The 19,455-nt window shown below is 46.5% G+C and overlaps 1 protein-coding gene across 7 annotated transcripts in view; it reads right to left on the bottom strand.

Moving 5' to 3' along the window:
* Positions 1-5,985: 5,985 nt before the first annotated feature.
* Positions 5,986-19,455, bottom strand: part of DCX (doublecortin) — a 78,439-nt gene continuing 64,969 nt past the window's right edge. For all 7 annotated transcript variants that reach the window (XM_038122691.1, XM_038122694.1, XM_038122695.1 and 4 more), the window contains one exon: positions 5,986-17,709. In XM_038122691.1, coding sequence (XP_037978619.1) covers positions 17,653-17,709 — 57 coding nt within the window. In that variant the 3' untranslated portion in view covers positions 5,986-17,652. The remainder of the gene's footprint in view (positions 17,710-19,455) is intronic.

The raw sequence follows: 19,455 nt of genomic DNA, 5'->3' as shown, positions 1-19,455 counted from the left end.
CGGCCGCGGTCCCGCCGAGCTCTGCCCGGGCAGTCCGGCCCGGCCCCTCAGCCCGGCTGTGCTGAGGCGCGGATCACACGGCCGCCGCTTCGGGACCCGGCGGAGCCGCGGCCCCGGCAGGTGTTGCTGGGGCCCGGGAAGGGCCGGCAGGGGTCCTCCGGTCACCTTCCAGCCGGGAATGTGCCCGAGGACACGGCGGGGAGCTGGCAGGATCACCCCCAGAGGGGCGGCAGCGGCGGCAGCGGGGCCTGAGGGGATCGGGGTGAGGAGCGGGGCGGGAACGGGCAGCGGGCTGGGATTGGCTGGGCGGGCCGTGGCGGGGGTATAAATAGCGTGCGGGCAGAGCAGGCTGCAGTGTTGTGCGGGGGCTGGAGGGCGTATAGGGCCCTCACAGCTGTGCGGGCCGGGGAGCCGGGACCGACCCGACCCCTGCGGCTGCTGGGCCGCGGCGTCCCGGGGCGGTGTCGGTGCTCGTCCCAGTCCCGTGCGTGCCCGCCATGCCCCGTGAGGGTCGGGCAGCGGCGCCGCTGGAGGCTGGTGCGGAGCCTGTGTGGGGAGAGTTGTCCCCGAGTGAGGGGTGGGCGGGATGCGGCTCGGTGGAGCCAGAAGTAATGTTAAAAATACAGGCAGTAAAGTTGTTTCGTGCCATTATTATGTTGCTCTTATGTTCCAGTAATGTTTTGCAATAGAGTATTTTTATTCTATTTTTATTCTCTTACTAGATACGTAGTGTTTATGAAATAAAGGTTGTAGGATTGGGGCCACAAGGAACATAAAGCCTTGGCACTGGAGGCAGACCCAAACCCCCGTGGAGCTGAAATAAATCCCATAGGGAAGGGGATGGAGCTGCAGGAGCTGCCCAGGGGCTTCCCGCCCAGCCAGGGGTGGATTCTCAGGAGGTTCCTGGGCTCAGAACCAGCTCAAGGGCACATTTTGGGATGGGGGACCTGGGGCTCAATGCCCCTGTTGCTGGCTGGGGTGGGACTGTGGGAAGGTGTGTGTTTGGGATCAGGTCTCATCAGCACTGCCCGTTTGGGATGGGTGTGACAGCTCATGGAGATAGCGAAGTGATGGCAGTGACAGATTTTTGTCCCTGTCAACAGCCCTGGGCTGCAGTGAGAACCAGGAGCAGCTTTTAGCTGGAGGCAGAGGGAAGCTGAGGAGCTGGAGCTGAGGCAGCACAGCTGGCAAGACATCAACATGGGAGGGCTGGGGGTGAAACCCCTGTGGGGCAGCGACAGGGTAGGGACTGAAGGGTTGGAGATAAAATGAAGATCCTGCCGAGAACCTGGAGCAGCTTCACCTGTCAGCAGTGAGGAGATGGAGATGGAGTGGAAACTGAGCTGGCAGTGAAATAAAGCTTGTGGGGCTGGAGCTGAAATAACTGTGGGGTCGGGATGGGAGAGCAGCTGTAGTGGTGGAGCTCATGGTGGGGCTGGGCTGGAGCTATAGCAAAGACCCTGCTGTGAGAACCTACCATCAGCTACCTGATGGCAGTGGGAAGAAGTGGAATAAGCTGAATGGGCAGAGCTGGCAGTGAAATACAGCTTGTGGGGCTGGGATAGGGACTGAAGGAGCTGAAATCACCATTTCTTCCCCAGCTTCTCCCCACTTCTCTGGCAGCGAGGGCCCTGTGCAGTGGAGCAGGATGGGTGGTTTTGGGGCACACAGACACATCCCCTGCTGCCATTTGCCCTCTGTGTGGGCAGGCATCAATCAAGCTGAAAAACACACATGAAGAGGAATCTCCCAGAGGAGCTCACAGAGACAGGAGTTCCTTTCTCTTTGAATTGCCTTTTGTATTCCGAGTGTTGTGTAAACATTAAATATTTAAAACATTGCCTGTAGCACTCTTGTTTCGCGGTGGGATTTGGGTAAAGCCGTTCCTGTCTCAGGGTCATGAGAAATGTGCTCAAGCTTAGCTCACTCCCCTTCTCCATCGGAGATTCCAGGGCCTCCAGGAGTGCTGCCCCTCTCACACAGCCTGAAATCAGAGCCTTGTTTAATGTTGGCAGCAGTTGGATGGGGTTTGGCTCATGTTTGCCCTGTCATTCCTGGTCTGTGGATGCTGCTGCTGCAGGAACGTTGTCCAAACCGCCCTCAGCATGGGAGCAGCTCTGCACTCCCAGACAGAACCCACTGCACCAAGCTTTAGGGCTTTTTGGCAGTGCCCAGGCCATGCTCTCTGCAGCTCACATCTGCTTTGAACACTGGGATGTTCCACCTTGGACACTTGATCATGCATTGCCATTTTTTAATTTAGTGAAGGTTTGTCCTCTTGCAGTTTCAGATGCCAGCTCTGCTCTCACAGTGCTGGTGATTTCTTGTGCTGGTAACTCTTAGCAGCTGTTGTAGTTTCCCCGGTGAAACTCTTTACACGGAGTCTGAAGGTGTGATTATCCCCATCTTTCTGGCACCTGGAGACCAAAGAAATTCTAAGTCCACTTTGGGCACTTGCTGTGTTTTTTCTGTGGTCCAAGGTGATTCCCCAGGTGACACAGAAACCTGTGGCCACATCAAGAGCTGAAAGTCTCCTGAGTTGTAGCCTGCTGCTCTAAATATTCTTTTCCTAGTTCTGGTGCCTGGCATTTAGAGCTGATCTACTTTTCTGACCAGAAAAGCAGGGTATGGTGAGTCATTTAAAGATTTAAGGATATTAAGGGCAGGCTTGGTTTTATGTGCCTAAATCTGTGTCAAGGGGACAGAAAGGTGTTTTTTAGTTTCTGTTTTAATGGGGTATGCCTTGTGGGGATGCTGCATTGGCCCACGCATGCCTGGAGCCTGTTCCAGGGTACTCTGTCACGAGACACAGGAATAAGGGAATTATCATTTAAGAGGAGAGCATGGGAGGACACATTTGCCTTGTCCTCAAGTTCTCCAGCACGTAACTGCATCCCCCCCCTCGTGTCCCCTCCCCACCCAAAGCGTGACCCATTCATTTGCAGAGCTATAAAAGCTTGGCCTCATCTCCCTGCACTTGGCTCCTGCTGCGTGTGCACAAGCACTGCATGGGTGGGCGACCTCATTTGAGAGCTGATTTCATTATAGATCAACTGTGTTCCTCCCCTCATGGATCTCATAGTTATCTTCCTCCCTGATGAGGACTTCTTAATTAAAGCATGGACAATTTGTGACAGAATGGCATTTTCAAAGGTTTTCTTTCCTGCTTGCACAAATGCATTGCTCTCCAGAGGCCAGGCCGGTCATGTTAATGTAAAATGAAGGTTTTATCGCTGCACCCTGCTCTAGGTGCTGCTCACCTTTCTAGGCAGCACTGGAAGAAGCACCATTTACCGGCTGATGACAGATTTGGCTGCTGGTTATTCCAGGCTTCTCTCCTGTGCTAATTCAACCTTATGTTTGCATTGGTGCCTTATTGTTCAGCAAAACTGAGGCCATGTCAGAGTGGCATCTTTGTTCCCCTCCTGTCCCCCAGAAGAGCAACTGAGTTCTCCTGTTCCACCAACCCTAAAGACCTGAGCAGATCCCAGGAAGGTCTTTCTGCTTCCGCCGGTGGTCTCTTCCACGGGCTGTGGCACTCACAGGGACCCTGCCCTGTCCCCAAAGACACCAAGGCCACATCGGTGAGCGAGGGAGCTGTGCTGCCTCCAGGAGCCAGCAGTGCTGCCCAGCTCAGCCCCTGCCCTGTCACCCTGCGGGATGATCTCAGGTGGCCTGGTTTAACCCCAACCCCACACAGCCACTCACTCCCTGCCTTCCCAGGGGATGGGGAGAGGGTCAGAAGGGTGAAAGAGAGAGAACTCGTGGGTTGAGATAAAGACAGTTTAATGCATCAGAAAGGAAGAAACTAATCATGGTGATGATAATAAAAGAGAATTACAACGTACCAAGCAAGTGATGCACAGTGCAGTTGTCCAGCCCATGGATGGCTTTCCCTCAGTTTATGTGATTAGCATGACTCCAGATGGTCTGGAATATCCTTGGGTCAGCTGGGGTCAGCTGTCCTGACTGTGACCCCTCCCAGCTCCTTGTGCCCCGAATCTCCTCACTGGCAGGGCATGAGAAGCTGAGAAGTCTGAGCACAGACACTGCTTAGCCATGACTGAAAACAAGTGTGTTATCAACATTATCCTCACACCAACTCCAAACCACAACAGCTGGTGCTACTGGGAAGAAAATTAACTCCCTCCCAGCTAAAACCAGGCCAGGGAACTCTTAGTCATGTCTCTTATGTTCAGAATATATGAATATTAAAAGCTTATGCCTAAGTTTTTAAGGCAGCTAGAGAAGCAGGTCAGCCTGACGAGATTGACAAAGCAGTGATACAATGAAAACAGTGCCACTGGGGTGTTCATCCCACTCAGGGGTTTTCACAGCTCCCTGGAGAATCTCCCCATGGTTATGGTCACTCCCATCCTTTGGGACACCTTTGCTTTAGTGGTCCAGCCCTGCCTGGTGTGTTGTCTGGAGCACAGCACAGAGCCAGCCTGGGGTGACAACCTGAAAAAAGCTTTTTGAATCACAAGATTTGAAGGCAGATGGTGAAAGGGAGCAGCGGAGAGCAGGGTCAATCTGCAGATTTGATACCCCAGGCTCAAGAATCTGAACTAAGATGCTGAGCATCATTTCCAGTGATCTAAAATCCTCCTCTGTGTTGTCTTCACAAACCAGGAAAAGCAGAAGACAGCAGCCAAGGGGTTTTGAACCAGGCCAGAAATTACTTCAGTCCAAGCAACTGGTACCACATAAGGCTGACACACTGGGACTGAGACTTTTCAGGAGCAAACACTTTTGCTGTTCTGATGTACCAACATATTCCAGGATCCCTGATGTTCATTTCTGTCTAGATCTAGGGTGATGCAGCAGAAAGGCTGGGCTGTGGAAGCTGAATTTTACTCTCACTGACACAACAATAAATCTGGAGTGATTCCATATGTGGCAGAGGAGTTCCTGCTAAGACAGCAGCATCATTTCCAATAGCTTGCAGTGCTGGTTGGGGATGCCACACTTCCAGCATTTAGATTTCCTTTTAACTCTCTCTGGAGTCCCTGGAATAGCTGTGATAGATGCACACAGCAGGTTTTAAATCTGCCATTTTCAGAACATTTTGCATGGACAGATGCACTTCCTCCAGGATTTTATTGACCCGATCCAACAGACAGCCCCTGAAAGAGACACCAGGCTGCTTTGTTGTTGGCTCCTTGAGTGCACAGGGACACAAGCAGAGTGTTTTCTAAAGCACTCGTTCTGCTTTTCTGATAACATTTCCTTCAGTTTCAGCCCATGCACATTCACATAAAGGCTACCCTGAGTGTGGTTTTCTCCTGGTTTTGTGGTGGGAACTGCATTTTTTCCACGTGGCCTTTCCCTGCAAACAGAACTGCAGTGTCTGTGCTGCTCTGGCCTGTCCAGGCACAAGTGGGTGCCAGCACTTTGCCAGGAGGGGTGATGGGTTGGTAGCCCAAGCTTTATTGTCATTTCTCAGGGCTCACAGGGAAGAAAGCTTTTGTCCTCACTGTGGTTCTGATAGAGAGGCTGGGAAAGGAAAACTTGGAGCTTTTTCAGGCCTGTGTGGGAAGGCAGGACAAACACAGTGCAGCTCTCAAAGCTCACCAAACTTCCCCAAACTCATGTGGGACTGCATGGGCCTTGCCCAGGCCCTGGATGCCAGGGCAGAGTTCAGATGAGGCCACATTTGCTGCTCCGAATCTGCAGTTTTATCAGCAGTGCTCACACAGGGAAAGAGCTGCCCTTATTTTTCCCTTTTCTCCTGGAGTGGGACCCACACAGAGTTCATCCCTTTAGGCAAAAGGATAGGTCTTGCACAGATTGGGCTGCTTTAGTCAGGCAGATTTATACCTTAATTCATTCAGGGGCATTAAATTCCCTCCCCAGCCTCTTTTTTTTAATGCATTTATACAACTGGGGCAGATTTGGGAAAGCTGAGGTATCACAATGAATGAGTGTTCTGTAATTCACAAGTCACAGTCAACACACACTTGACAAAGAAAAGCCTCAGAAAAGTTTTTGTCAGCCTAAATATTGAAACCAAATTTTATTTTTTGAAAATGACATTACACACATCTTGCAAATGTACATTTAGATGAGAAAACAATGAGTAACAAATATTGAGAGCAAAGCTATAAAGTGGACAGGTTCTCTGCTGCATGGCATTGCATTACAAGAATACTCAGACCCGGGATGGTTACAAGTAGTAAAAACAGTTCACAACACCTCACAAAAATGGAATTTTTTCCTAGTCAAATCTTCTGACAAAAGGAAATTCTGTTAAGGGAGAAGAGCCATAGGGAATAGAGGTGTGGATCTAGGTACACTTTGTGATTTTGTGGCACAGCTTTTTGGGGTTTCTTTAAGTCCATTTCTTACAAAATGCATCTTTGTGAGTGACCCCATCTTTTCCAAGACTTTGCCCCTTTTCTGTCCTCACTGCCAACAGAACCACAGCTAATAAACAAGAAGCCCCTTGTACTCAACTCAGAGCTCAGGAGTGTGGAGAAGGAGTTGTCTACAGACCCCCCAACAACATAATTCCCATATCCCATCCCCACCCCCTCGCTGTGTATCCAGGAAAATCAAAAGTGTGTGCAAACTCCGCAAATCAGGGGCCGTGGGACGAGTCCCGGGGACATCACCACTACCACCAGGAGTGGAGGCCACGGCTGACGCCGCTCGTGCCTCTTGCCTCAGCTGCAGTGGCCCAGCAGCACCTCACCCTCCAGCAGAGCCAAACTTGCAGAGGCTGCACTCACTCCCCAGCTCGGGCAGAGGCACTGGGGACTGATCTCCTCCTGCTGTATCCTGCAAGTTGGATCTGATCAACGTGCCAAGGCAAGGCACTGCGAGAAGTACGTTCCCCAAGGGAACCTGTTGAGAACTGCTTTTCAAACCTGGTCATTTATCGTTTTATTTATGCCCAAATCTGTACTTTACAACCACGAGAGAGAGAGACAAAGACAGAGTAAGAGAGAGGGAGAGAGAGAGAATCTTTCCAGGAGGAAAGGAAGAGCTAATTAAGAAAAGAGAGGTACAGGACCATGCATTTACTCTCAAGAGCTTGTTCACGAGCAAGCCAACATTTCTAACACTACAACCACTCATCTACATCTGTTTGCTAAGTAACTGAGTTCTACCTACAACTAGAGAGCAGAAGGGGTATTTTTATTTTCTTCCCCCTCCCTTTAAAACGTCAATAAAAATGTTTTCTGTACAAGTTGAATGGCACAAAAGGTGGTTAAAATGCTAAGTAACTCACCACAAATGGAGAATGCAAAATTAGTTCAAAACATGCATGGACTGTGTACAGGTAAGCAAGGAATCATTGGCATAAAGCTGCAATATATTACAAGATGATACAGTTGAGATCTTTTGGAATAACCTCTGCTTGTTCTGTCCCTTTGAAGAGACCTTCACATAAAAATTCAGCATAAAGGGAATTCAAGGTACGTATCCAAGCAGGAAGTTAACTATGGGCAACGTTATTTGTCTGAAGAGAAAAGCATTTCCCCTCCCCTTCCACACACTCTCCCAAGGTACAAAAGTCAACATGATCAGCATTGCTGCAGGCTTGCCAAAAAGAAAGGGTAGACAGGTCCGGGGTAGGAGAACAAAAGCACCATTTAAATTAATAGCTCTTTGTACAATGTCATTAATTAAATACCTTACTCTTTAAACAAAAACATCCTGAAGTTTACCAATCTCACCAAAATAACCACGGACCCCTTCCCACCCCCATGTCCTCCAAGGTTATGTACACAGAGTTTAAAGTATACCAGCTAAACTTTAAACCCAGCTGCCCCTCCAACCCCCACCCTCTGAACCACAAAAGAAAATACATCGTGGCCTCTCAGTTAATTATATTATATTGCAGCTTTGTCGTTAATGAGGAAATCATACGAACTCAATGCATGGTCTAAGACAGTAATCCACCATCAGGTTCCCGTTCAGCCGCACATCTCCCTCCCTCAGCACCTCTGATGGTGGCTCTGCAGCTCTGGGAGCCGCAGGGTCCTGAGCAAAGGCAGCTCCTGCTCTCCAGACAGGAGCAGCGTGAGGAGCTCAGGCTGAGGGCTGGCAGCTGCTCACCTCAGCTGGGGACAGGATTTGTAACTGAGAAAGCAGACAAAGGCCAGTGACAGCAAAGCCAGCAGGCTGATCCTCCTTTCCTGTGCTTCCAGACTAGACTGTGTCACAAAATCCAGAGAATTATGGAAGGGAATGTGTCATTTCAGAAAACAGAACAGTTTTGGCTAGACAGGTTTCCTCTTTCCAAAAGACCCTGGGTGTCTTCTAATTGCTAATCACAGCTGTACTAGGATTGCCACAGTGCTCAAGCTGCTTGGATCACCCATCATTTAAATAAGAAGCAAACTAACAACAATTTCACATGTCAGAATTCAGCATGTAATTATAACTCACAGGCTTCCTTGTTCTTACATTCAATACTCCTGCTTCACCATATCTAAAAACACCAATTAGCAGTGCAATTAATTCCCTAGACAATCTTCTTTTTAGGCAGATGCATCATTAGACATCACACTAAATCTGGAAAAAGCTCCTCTGTCTTAAAGAGAGGGAGAGAAAGGAAAAAAAGCTGTGTGTTCTGCAACCCCCCTGTGACTGTATGGTCAGAGGGAAACAGAATATCACAGGATTTCACCTGCCACCTGCTAAGGAAAGTGAATTACAAGTCCATCCATCCATGCTCTGCAGTGGTTGGAAGCAGATAGAGAAAAGCAGCCATGCTATTATTAAAAAAAAAAAAAAAAGACAAAATACTCCCCCAACAAAACCCCAAAAACCCAAACAACAACAAAAATAAACCCCACAAAATTTTTCTCAGGGATTCTCTGAAAATAAAATTTGTCATGTTAAGAACTGGGCCTGGACCCAAGGCTGGCATTTGGTCCCTTCCAGGTATTTCCCAAGTCTGACCCTGTGCATGGGTTTCCCAGAGCTCAGGGATTCAGAGCCAGGGTTTGGTTCTGGCTCTCCCTGACCAGGTGCCACCAGAGTGTTCCCTCCTGCCTGCACGTGCCAGGTGAGTCCCTGTGCCCTGCAACAACCCCCCAGTGCAAATGTGACTCCAGTGTGGCTCCATTTCCTATAAATAACTCCTGCAAAGAGAGATGGAAGAACCAGCCTGGATAAAATTCAAAAGCAGCCTTGAGTTTAGAGGAGTCACCTAAAATGAACCGAACCTTCCTTTTTATTTCAGAGACATTTGGCAATGCTTTTCTCTAAAAACCAAGCCAACCACAAATCTCTATTCTGCCTGGTACTAGCTGGGACTAGAGTAGAAAAATACTGATAAAAATAGAAATACTACTTCTAGTCCCGTAAGCCTGCTGGGCTCAGGGCATATCTATTGGTAGACCGAGTGAGAGTGAAGTGAGATAAAGTCAACACTCTGTAGAAGCAAAAAATATGGAGGAGGCCCCTGATTTGCTGAGGTTCCTTGTTTAATTTTCAATTTTAAAATTTTTAAGGTATTTCAGCAAACTGTTTCAGCTTTATCAGTAACTATAATAAAACTATACAAAATATCTCCCATCTATAACTTGCTATTCAAGGTCCATACAAGAGATCACTTTATAAACTGGGGTCAGTGAGCTTTTCTCTGCAAAGGCTGCAGCTGTCACCCAGGAAACTGAATCTGCACTCAAGTAATCAATCACACAAGAATTATCAACAGTAATCAATCTTTGAAATAGGAGACCAACCTTGGACCGGATAGATTCATAAATTAATTACAGAGGAGCTTCTGCCTGGTTAAAGCAGCAGAAAATTAGGTGTATTGGGTTCCATTTCCATATATTGAGTGTCTGAGAATTTATGGAAATAAAAGAGATGCAATCTTTATGCAACAACAACAAAAAATAATCTGAGACTGTACAGCAAAAAAGTGTTTGGATGAGTCAGTTATTTTGTGGTTCAGGATTAAATTCACAAGCAACTCATCTGAATTTAGGAAAATGATCTCATGAGAAAACCAGTGCAAACACAGGTGCCCTTGTTCAGCACGGACTTCCCATTGCTGTGTGGCTGCAGCAGCTCTCACACAGGGGCTGGGCATTTCCTGGGCAAGATCAGCATCACCTCTGTGCCCACACAGCAAACCCTCCCTCAGGAGTCTGTCCTGCCTTTTCATCCTGACTGCCACTGTTCCCAGAGTTTGCTGAGCTCTGTGGCCAGGGATGGGAGGCTCTGAGGTGCCCTCATTACTCTCTTACATCCCCCAGAGTGCCAGGTCTGTCCTCCCCAGGCCAGGGTGTGCTGATCAGTGATTGCTATTTCTTATCTGACACAGGGAGGAGTGTAAATAAACCCAACCCACACCTTGGTGCTGTCCTTCAGCACAGGGCTGAATCTTCCTTCTCCCTCTGAGGGATGGCACATGCTGGCAGGAGAGTTAAACAGCAGCAGGGAAGGAGCTTCACACCAAGTTCTCCTGCCTGCAGCCAGGTTTGGCTTTATTTCTGGCAAGGGGAGAGGGACAGACACTGCTGTGGACAGACACCACCCCTGGCCTAGGTACCTGCAGGGACATGACTCTCAACAGACAGCCAGGAGCTGCTGCTGCTCTTCTGTCCAAACTAAGCCACAGATCCTCAGCTAGCCCCGGCCTCCTTCTTTGTCTGTCCCTGGAATGTCTTGCCTTTTATCTTTCATTATTCCCACACATCAGTGGCACTGATTTGTCCAGGGCTGTGCCTCGTGCTCTCCCTGCCATTGGATTTTCTCTGAAGTTCCAGCTCATTTCATGACTCAGTACATACCTCCTAACAAACATCCCCACCATTCCTGTAAGGAACAGGCTTTCCCCGTCATTCCCTGTGTTTTCCATCATGGCATCTTTCCCTGATGATGCCAGCTTTCTCTTTTTCAGCTGACAGACTAATTACTGCCAAGATTTGTTAATTCCCTTTGGGCTTCTTCCTTTTTCTTCAGTTTGAGTGATAAACTATCAGACCTAGAGAGCCTCCAAACTGGCTCAAGAGCCCTGAGTTCAGGGAGATAAAGAGCAAGAGTCACAAGAGGTGAGTTCAGGTGCACTAAGCAAGGACACTGCTCTCTCCCATGTAGGCATCTGGCCACAAACACTTTCTAAACAAGAAGGTTTTCAACACCTGGCCCACTGTTTTCTTGGTAGAAACCTCTGAAATAATTAGACTTAATCACTGTTTGAAAAAAATTCACATATTTTGACTACTAGCACGAATTGCCACTGATATGAGCATGTACATCTAACAAAAAGGGAGGCAATGGGTGCTGTATTCAGGCAGGAGAAAAATGGGCTGCTGGATCAGGGTACCTCCTTCCTCCCAGGGATGTTGCTGGCTCTCCCATGGTTTCAATGGGGAATTAAAAATGAGGTGTCTCTCTTTCCCCATGACTGAAATGCTTAAACATTTTTACAGCAGAGTTTTGAGAGAGCCAGAGTTCTGTGAAAGACTTGCCAGTGTGCTTCTGTAAGGTGTTCAGACTTTGCTGAGCAATGATTACATTTTAAAATCAAGCTTTTTGTATCAGTTTATCTCAAAGCACCCTACAGGTGGAGGGAAGTATTGGGACCAGCCCTCTGTGGCACAAGGAGAAGTGATCTGTCCAGAGTTGTGCCACACCCCAACAGCTCTGAAACCCCAATGGCTCTGAAACCCACTGCTGAATCCACTAGGTTTGATTCTCATTTGCTCAGAAGCTCATCTGTTGGCCAAAAATAGGTGTTGATGTGTTTAACCTTCTCTAAGCAGTGTCCCGAGGGATGGACAGTGATCTGTGACCCCAAAACTCCACATTTTCCTCTGCAGGTGTAGTACTCACACCTGCCCTGCAGCTGGGATCCTGTCAGAGCAGCTGTGCAATGGCATTGCTGGAAAAAGCCTTCCCATCCACCTACTTATATTCCCTGAAAATCTCCCCTCTCCCTGTTAAAACATGGGTTTGTCCTCTTGGCCTCAGACCTTCCGTCATCACTGACTAGAACTGCTCCAGAGGAAACAAAACAAAGCAAAGAGGGGTCTATACATTGCTGCTCCCAGCCTTTCACCTGCAGGCACCAGGAGAAACCAGCTCTCGAGCCAGGAGCAGAGGAGGAGGATGAAGAGCATCTGAACAGCAGAATCAACCACCACCGCAGCAGAACCCAGCCCTCTTCACTCCACAGTGAGGAGCAGTCCTGTGTCCTGTGAGACACAAGACTCAGCTTTAACATTTCCTGAGATACTGTGGAGAGGCTCGGATTCATGCAGATGGGGCAGAGGCATCAGCCAGAAGAATTCTGTGGTTTTGGAAACAGCAATTTTCAAGAGATGGGCTAAGTACCTCAAGAATTAAAGTGTGCCCTGTCTCCTTTGGTCAAGGCCATTGAACCCTAGGCCTTGCTGGCCACATGCACAGTCCTGCTTCTGAAGCCCAAGGGATGTTAGAAGGCACTTGAAAGTCTTCATCTTCCTGCTCTCATCACACCAGGGTGGGGGTCCAGCTGGATCCCTTCCAGGTGTCTTGTGTAAAGCACTCGTCCTGTTGCATGGAGTGGCCTGACTCTTTAGATATACAGAAAAAAGATCCTCATCTCGTGCCATCCATTTGCTTCTACAAAGAACCTCACCAGTCCCAAACACTGTCCCAGCCTGCTTCCATCAGCAACCAGAAAACTGACCTGGTGCCTAAGTCACCACATGGAAAAAAAGCTCTTTTATTCCATTGTCGTGATTAGCACCTGGCGTGTGGCACACACACCTCTACAGAGCTTTTCTCTGGTTATGGATTGTCTTAGCTTGAGGAGACACTTTCTAGACTAATTTTTATCTACTTTACTTGGCTATTTTTTATCCCTTTCTCTAAAAATGATTCTGCCTCTACTACAGTGGAAGAGAACTCTTGGTTGCTTTGCATGGCTGTGGGGCACCACGGAGGACAGCGACAAAATCACTGCGGGGCTCTCAGCACACTGGGGAAGGCTCAGGCTGCAAAATCCACACTGGACCCCTGAAGAGAAAACGTGACGTCCAGGGATGGCTGTCCCTGGAACAGTGTCTGGGTAGGGATCCAGCCTGGAATCCCAGAGCACTCCCACAAGGTGTGCTGGGAAGCAGCAGGAAGAGCAACACTGACCTCAAAGGTGTGAAAAGGCAAAGACAAGGCATCCTAGGAAATGTTATCCATATGGATAAGGAGAAACTAACCCTTAATGCCCTTGCTTCCCATTGCAAGTGCCTGGGTGTGACACTGCTTTGCTGTTTGCCACAATTTTTGGTTCTGCCTCCTTTTTTCCCCTTCAAAAGTACTGAACAAGCAAATGAGAGAGAAATAGCAGCTTGACCAAGTGTGTGGATTTTTGTATGCCTGCACATGAGTTAGCTGAGGGTGAGAGAGATGTGGAAGTTGTTTTCTAAGCAGGATTCTTCTACTGTCAATGGAAATAAAACAATAAGGGTTTCTAGCTCCTGAGAAGACAATAAATAATGTGCAGATATTGGAAACACAGACAGTGGTAGGAAAAAGCTGCTTCCAACTCCCACCACAAAGTAAAATCCCATTATCAAACTCTTTCCAAATCACTTCAGTATATTTAGCTGGTGGAACTGAACTAGCTCCAAATCATACACCAGATGAGGCTTTAAACTAGAAACTTCAGGATTATAAATGCTTTACAAGTGATAAAAATCCCAAGGCTGAAGGTTTTGCTGCATTGCTCTCATCTTCTACAGTCAAGACCAACACCTGAGTGTAAAAATGCTAAACTCTTCTGTCTGTACTATTCCTTTCTAACGACTGTGCCTGAAACAGGGATCTTAATATGCAAATTTGCTAAATTGTTCTGAATAAAGACAGATTTCAAAGAAACAAAGCCCTGCCACTTTAAGGGTTTCTCCAATTTGTTTTTAAATACTGTATTGTTTTAAAACAATATAGTCTCAGTGATTCAATTAGTATCTGAAAGCACTAAAGGCAGCCTCATGAGGCAAATTAGACAGGGTTTTTATAGCAGAATTAATATGGCAAATCCTCATATCATGTGGAGCTTTATGTGCTTGTAAATGTAAAAAAAAAAAAAAAAAAAAAAAAGAAAGGTGAACTCTGGAGTATATAGTGGAATTACTATCATCTGCTCCAGGATCTCACAGGGTCTGGAATTGCTATAGTAAATTGGAAGTAATTACTAATTCACAGCAGTTCAGGAAAGCTTTCTGACCAAACCCAAGCTTAATCTCGTGAAAAGTCAACAGGAGTAAAGCACGTGCTAAAATTTAAGCTTTCAGGATTTTTCCTGAATCAGGGCTGTCCTTCTGTTTAAGTGACTAAGGTCTGATGCCTGTGCACTGTTTCTCTTTGTATTCAAATCTAGGTGAGGGATCCTACAAAGCCAAAGATAACTAGTTCTGAATGTATGTAACATTCCACATGCATTTCTGTACAAGAACTCATGCAATATTGGCATTAATACAGACTTCACTCTATGCTACAGCTGAAATGCTCACTGACTTCTACTGCCCAGGCATTTCTACCTAGAAAATTGCTTCTTAAAACTTGGGAGTCTGACCTCATACCCTGTTTTCTTTGTGGCTTCTGCTGGTTTGAATGGCTATTTTTCCCACTGAACAATTAATTTTGATCCTTTTAGGCCTTTTCAAGTTCCCCCTAATTCCCTGAAGGAATTGCTGGGCTCAGCCCCACCACAGGATGATCCTCATGCAAACAAAGCTGCATTCCCAAGGGAGGATGAGGTCTGAGATGTGTCACCAGGTGCAGCTCAGGAGGAAGAGCTCAGTGATTCCTCAGTGATGCTCCACCAGGAAAAGCATCTCCAAATAACCAAACAGGGCTTCTGGGAGGAAGGAAAGGAACCCCTTCTCAACAACCATCCAAACAAAGCATCGTTCCTCCCTTGGGATCCTGCTTTCTCTTACACAAACTGGGTGAGAGCATCTCCCAGACTCCCTTCCTCCCACCAGCAGCTCCAGCAGCTCAGGCTGCAGGGAGCAGCCCAGATTTGGGTTTCCTGGTGGATCTGTGGTGAGTGTCCTGCACTGAGCAGCACGAGAATCTGGGTGGGACTGCATGGCTGGTCTCCTGGTTTGTCTGAGAAAGGTGGCAGGACAGGCTCACCCTGACTGCGACAGGAATGGCCTCTGTCACTGTGTGACAGCGCCCTGGACTGCAGTTCCAGTCCATCCATGGCTACTGCTCAGGGTCCCTGGAGAGGCAGAGACTCAGGGAGGGACTCTGAGATTTCCACCAGCAGAACAGAGGAGAGGGTAAAAGCATGTCAAGTTATCTGTCCCACTGAAGCTTTCCCTAAGACAAAAGCTCTGATGAATAATATTGTTATTAGCATAACCAAGGCCTTTGACATCCTTATCCTTAAAAAAGTCCTTTTTGCTCATGACCAGTGTCTACAGTAGCACTCACAGGATTAAACAGCCAAAAATTAGCACCCATAACCAAATCTGCACCCAGAATATTTCAGCACCTTCTGTTAGAGGATCTGAAAGCACTTGACAAATGTTAACCAACATTCGGCCTCACAACCCCCAGTGAGGTAGAACAGAGCTGTCCCTGCAGGGACAGACAGACAGATTGAGGCACAGGGTTACTCAGAGACCTGCTCCCATTCAGACACAAAATTCAGCAATGCCAAGGGCTTAGAGGTGTGCTGACTGCTGCACCCAAGCTTTGTCCACAGCACCATCCTTCCCCCCACAAACCCTCAACGAGCCCTTAGCCTGTGAACGAACCCCAGGATTCTATTTACAATATTTAAAATGACCATTTAGCAGTTGTGCAGTCAGAGAGTTATTCAATCAAATGAAGCTATCAGTGAGAACAAATGGCTCCTTGTGCAAAACTCTGGCTGTAAATGATCATGCACTAAGACTACTGGGTGCAAATTTGGTGCATGATAACTCTGACCCCTTGACAATTCCCAGTCCTGGCCTCTCTCTGATAAATCTCTTTTAAAAAGTTGCATTGTAAGTATGATCACACGAGCCTCGAAAGATGCAGCCTGCACAGATTGTTTCATCCCAGCAATGCAAGCAAACAAAACGTGGAGTGGCTTTGGGAACAACCCAGCATTCATGGAGCATCAAACATCACGAGGATAAAATCCATCCTAATCACAAGGGGTTGCAAGGCAACAGGGAGTAGGTATCTATGTTGGGAAAAAAAAAAAAAAAAGGAAAAAAAAGCAAATAGAGCAACAAAGAAAGACTTGATTGCACAGATTTCATTTAGGTAAAGTTCTGCAAGAATCAGTTTCATCAAAGCTTGTTCCATGAGGGAGGAAGGCAATGGCAGCTGGCCTAGGACGAAGCTTTGGCGCAGTAAAAACCACCAGCCCTGCGTGAGGAGATGAACTTTGCATTCTGGAGGAGGCATTACTGATTAATAAAAGCAAAAGCTTTCTCTAAATACAGAGAGTTTGTTTTTCTCAGATAGAAGAGTTTCTTAAAATACAGGTTTTTAGAACACCACAAAACTTCATTTGTTATATAAGTAGAGAATCTGGCCATAGTTAGGAATACTGAAGTGTAAAAAACCAAATATGTAGTCTTAAACATTACAAAAACTATCAAAACATTCAATATTTTGAATTGACCATTTCCCCCCCCCCTACACGTGTCTGTTTTGGCAGTGATGACAAGATTTCTAAACTGAGTCGCTGTTGTTCTTGTTCTGCAGTTGTGGTTGGTTTTTTTTGTACTTTTTTTTTTCTGAACTTGTTTTTTAAACAAAAGAAAAGTACCAGCTTTTATAAAAAAGAAGGAGCTTGAATCCTTACTCCCAAAACACAGATACAAGGTTTTCCTTTATAAAAAGTGTATTGATTTTTTTTGCTATAAAAAGTGACCTATAGGGTGTCAAACCTGAAAACAAATTCTCACAGTGTTTTCAGTGTTGGCTGTTCACAAGGCATTACTGTTACAAACAGAGATAGAGAGATACCATAGGGGAGGTATAAATATTTGTTACCAGCTAGTAGCATTGCATGTGGAAGGTGTTCTACACCAGATAACTCAGCTGATTTATGGGGTTTTTTTTGCTTAATTATTAAAAAAAATCCCAAACAATATTTAAATAATTTGAATTATTGTACTAACCTTGCTTAGCATCTGACACAATCATTCCTAGTCTCATCCAAGCTTCTGCTGACATATTAAGCATCAAACTAGAAATTCCCTTCCTGCTCTCCACAATAAAACCAAGACTCTTTAGAATGCAGGTGCCAAAAGTGGGGCTGTGAATGAGGAGCAGGTGAGCCGGCAGTTTGCACAGGTGGAGAACATCATCTGCCCTGCTCCAGCTCGCAAACTGCTCAGCAAGGGGTCCATTTGCACACCTCCAGGGAAACTACTTTACTAACACTAGGAAAACCACATGGTTGCAGCAGCAGAAGAAACAACTGAAGAAAATGGGAAATGCACAGAATCATTGGCACAGAGGCCTCAAATTTCTCACAATGCCCCTTTTGCACCCCTGTAATTAGAAGAATGGTATCCCTCTATCTCTATAGACTGGCAGGTGTTGGTTTGTGGCACAGAGAGGAGAAATCACAGAACAAAAATGACATTTAACCGTGTGTCCTTTGACTTGAAAGCACCAGTCACGGATCTGCTTGTTGGGCAGAGGAACTTTGCTGTATCCCAAATGCAACGTGGACATTTCGCTCTACATGGAGTCTCCCAGGGAATCCGAGTCATCCAAAGACAGAGGCAGGTACAAGTCCTGTAGGGAGAAAGGAGAAAATGTTAACCCTCACCATCAGCTCCCACCTTTGGCCACGCAAAGGGAAGCAGCTGAGTGGCTCTGGGCAGCTCAGAAGTTAAAATTCACATTCCAGAGGGTGGAATGTGCTGGTGACTGGGCTGGGCTCACCAGAATCCAGGGAGCTCCAGGCTAAAATCAAGGCAGGCTCCTTGCACAGAGGAGCAAGTGCATCTCTGTTCCTGATGCCTGGTCAGGGATAAGTTTCAGAAGTGGTTTTTTATTGTTCTGGATCAATGTGGCCATTCCAGCACATGCATGAAAGAGCAGCATCGTGCCTTAAACATTTCTCTTTGAACCTACCTCCACAATAAAAATCTTACCTTGGTTTGACAGCTGCCCTCATGACAAATCTCCAGGAAAATCACACATTCCATGGTTTATTCTTTATTTTAAGTAACCTCTAATCAGTTGGAAAGTTTAATAAAATAATCCCAAATTTATTATTTGGATCAAATGCTCAATGCAAAGCTTTTCCAGTGTCCCTTCCTGGGGTAACCATTTTATTGCATTTGTTTAAAGTCCAGTGTGGGACAAGGTACAGGAACCAGCTCAAGCACTAAAGCTCTCCTGGGACCTTTTTGAACTCTGACCCACACACAGGTAATAACTGTGAGCAAAATGAAGAAAAGCCCCAAATATTCGGGAAGGAAATCCACAGAAATCTTGATATAAGAAGAGGTAAAATAGGACTTTGTGGTGAACTCAACCTAAGCATTTATCACTTGAGTTTTAAGGGGAGAAAAGAAAAGTGATTTCATCATAAGCAGGAAATTGCTCCTGGGAGAAAGACAATGATGCATGAATATTCTGGTAACCTAAAATGCTGAATTTGTGTTTGCTGACTGGCTAACTTAGTGGAGAAAATAATAGCTGGGTTGGCTTTGCCCTCAGCAGTCCCCATCTATTACAAATGGTCTCAGGGCTGCACTGGAAAGGTCATAAATCAGCCAGCTGAAAACATACATAAAATATTAAAAAGGTCAGTTTTACTTGTCTTGACAGTAAAGAAACAAATCCTCACCTCTAAAGTTCTCAATGAGATGAAAAGTTTGGAAAATATTTAGTGTCCCTGATGCTGAAGCAAAGGATGCAGTTTGCAGCATTACTTCTGCTGAACTGATGAACTCGGACCATGGGCCAGATTCTGTCCTCAATTATAAATGAATAATAAATCTGGACACACTGTGTTAAATTTGGTGTGTTTTCTCAAACTTAGACTGAGCAGCTGACAACAGAGTGAGGTCCTGAGGAAAACACAGTTTTCATTTGGATTCAGCTATGCCTCTGTTAAACAGAAATAGTTTAACCCCTGCAAGCTGCCCCACGGTGGGTTCCACGTGGCTGCCGACTCCAAAACCTCAGCACCACCAGAATTTTTAAATTACTTTTCAAAATCTTTGAGTCAATGCTTTTAGAGTCGGGCTGAGAGGTGCACTCTGTTTTACTGAAGAGAAACCCCCCTGACTTCCTCTCACACCTACATTTGTGTCCAAGCTCCAATTCCTGCATCAAATGAAAACTGTTGGGAGCAGCATTGTGGCTATTCCAGAAATGCAAAGGTCCATGGAAATAAAAGTCAGAACTCAGCAGAGAGTGGCCCTGAATAACAGGAACTGAAAAAGCTGTGACAGCTGCTGTACCTTTTAAATAAATCAATACATGAATTATCCATGAGCCAGCACAGGTTTCCTGATCACTGCCAGG

This window comes from Motacilla alba, chromosome 4A, assembly GCF_015832195.1.
Source record: "Motacilla alba alba isolate MOTALB_02 chromosome 4A, Motacilla_alba_V1.0_pri, whole genome shotgun sequence".
Taxonomy (NCBI): domain Eukaryota; kingdom Metazoa; phylum Chordata; class Aves; order Passeriformes; family Motacillidae; genus Motacilla; species Motacilla alba.
The sequence above is the reverse complement of the archived record's forward strand: the minus strand, read 5'-3'. Positions and strand labels throughout refer to the sequence as shown.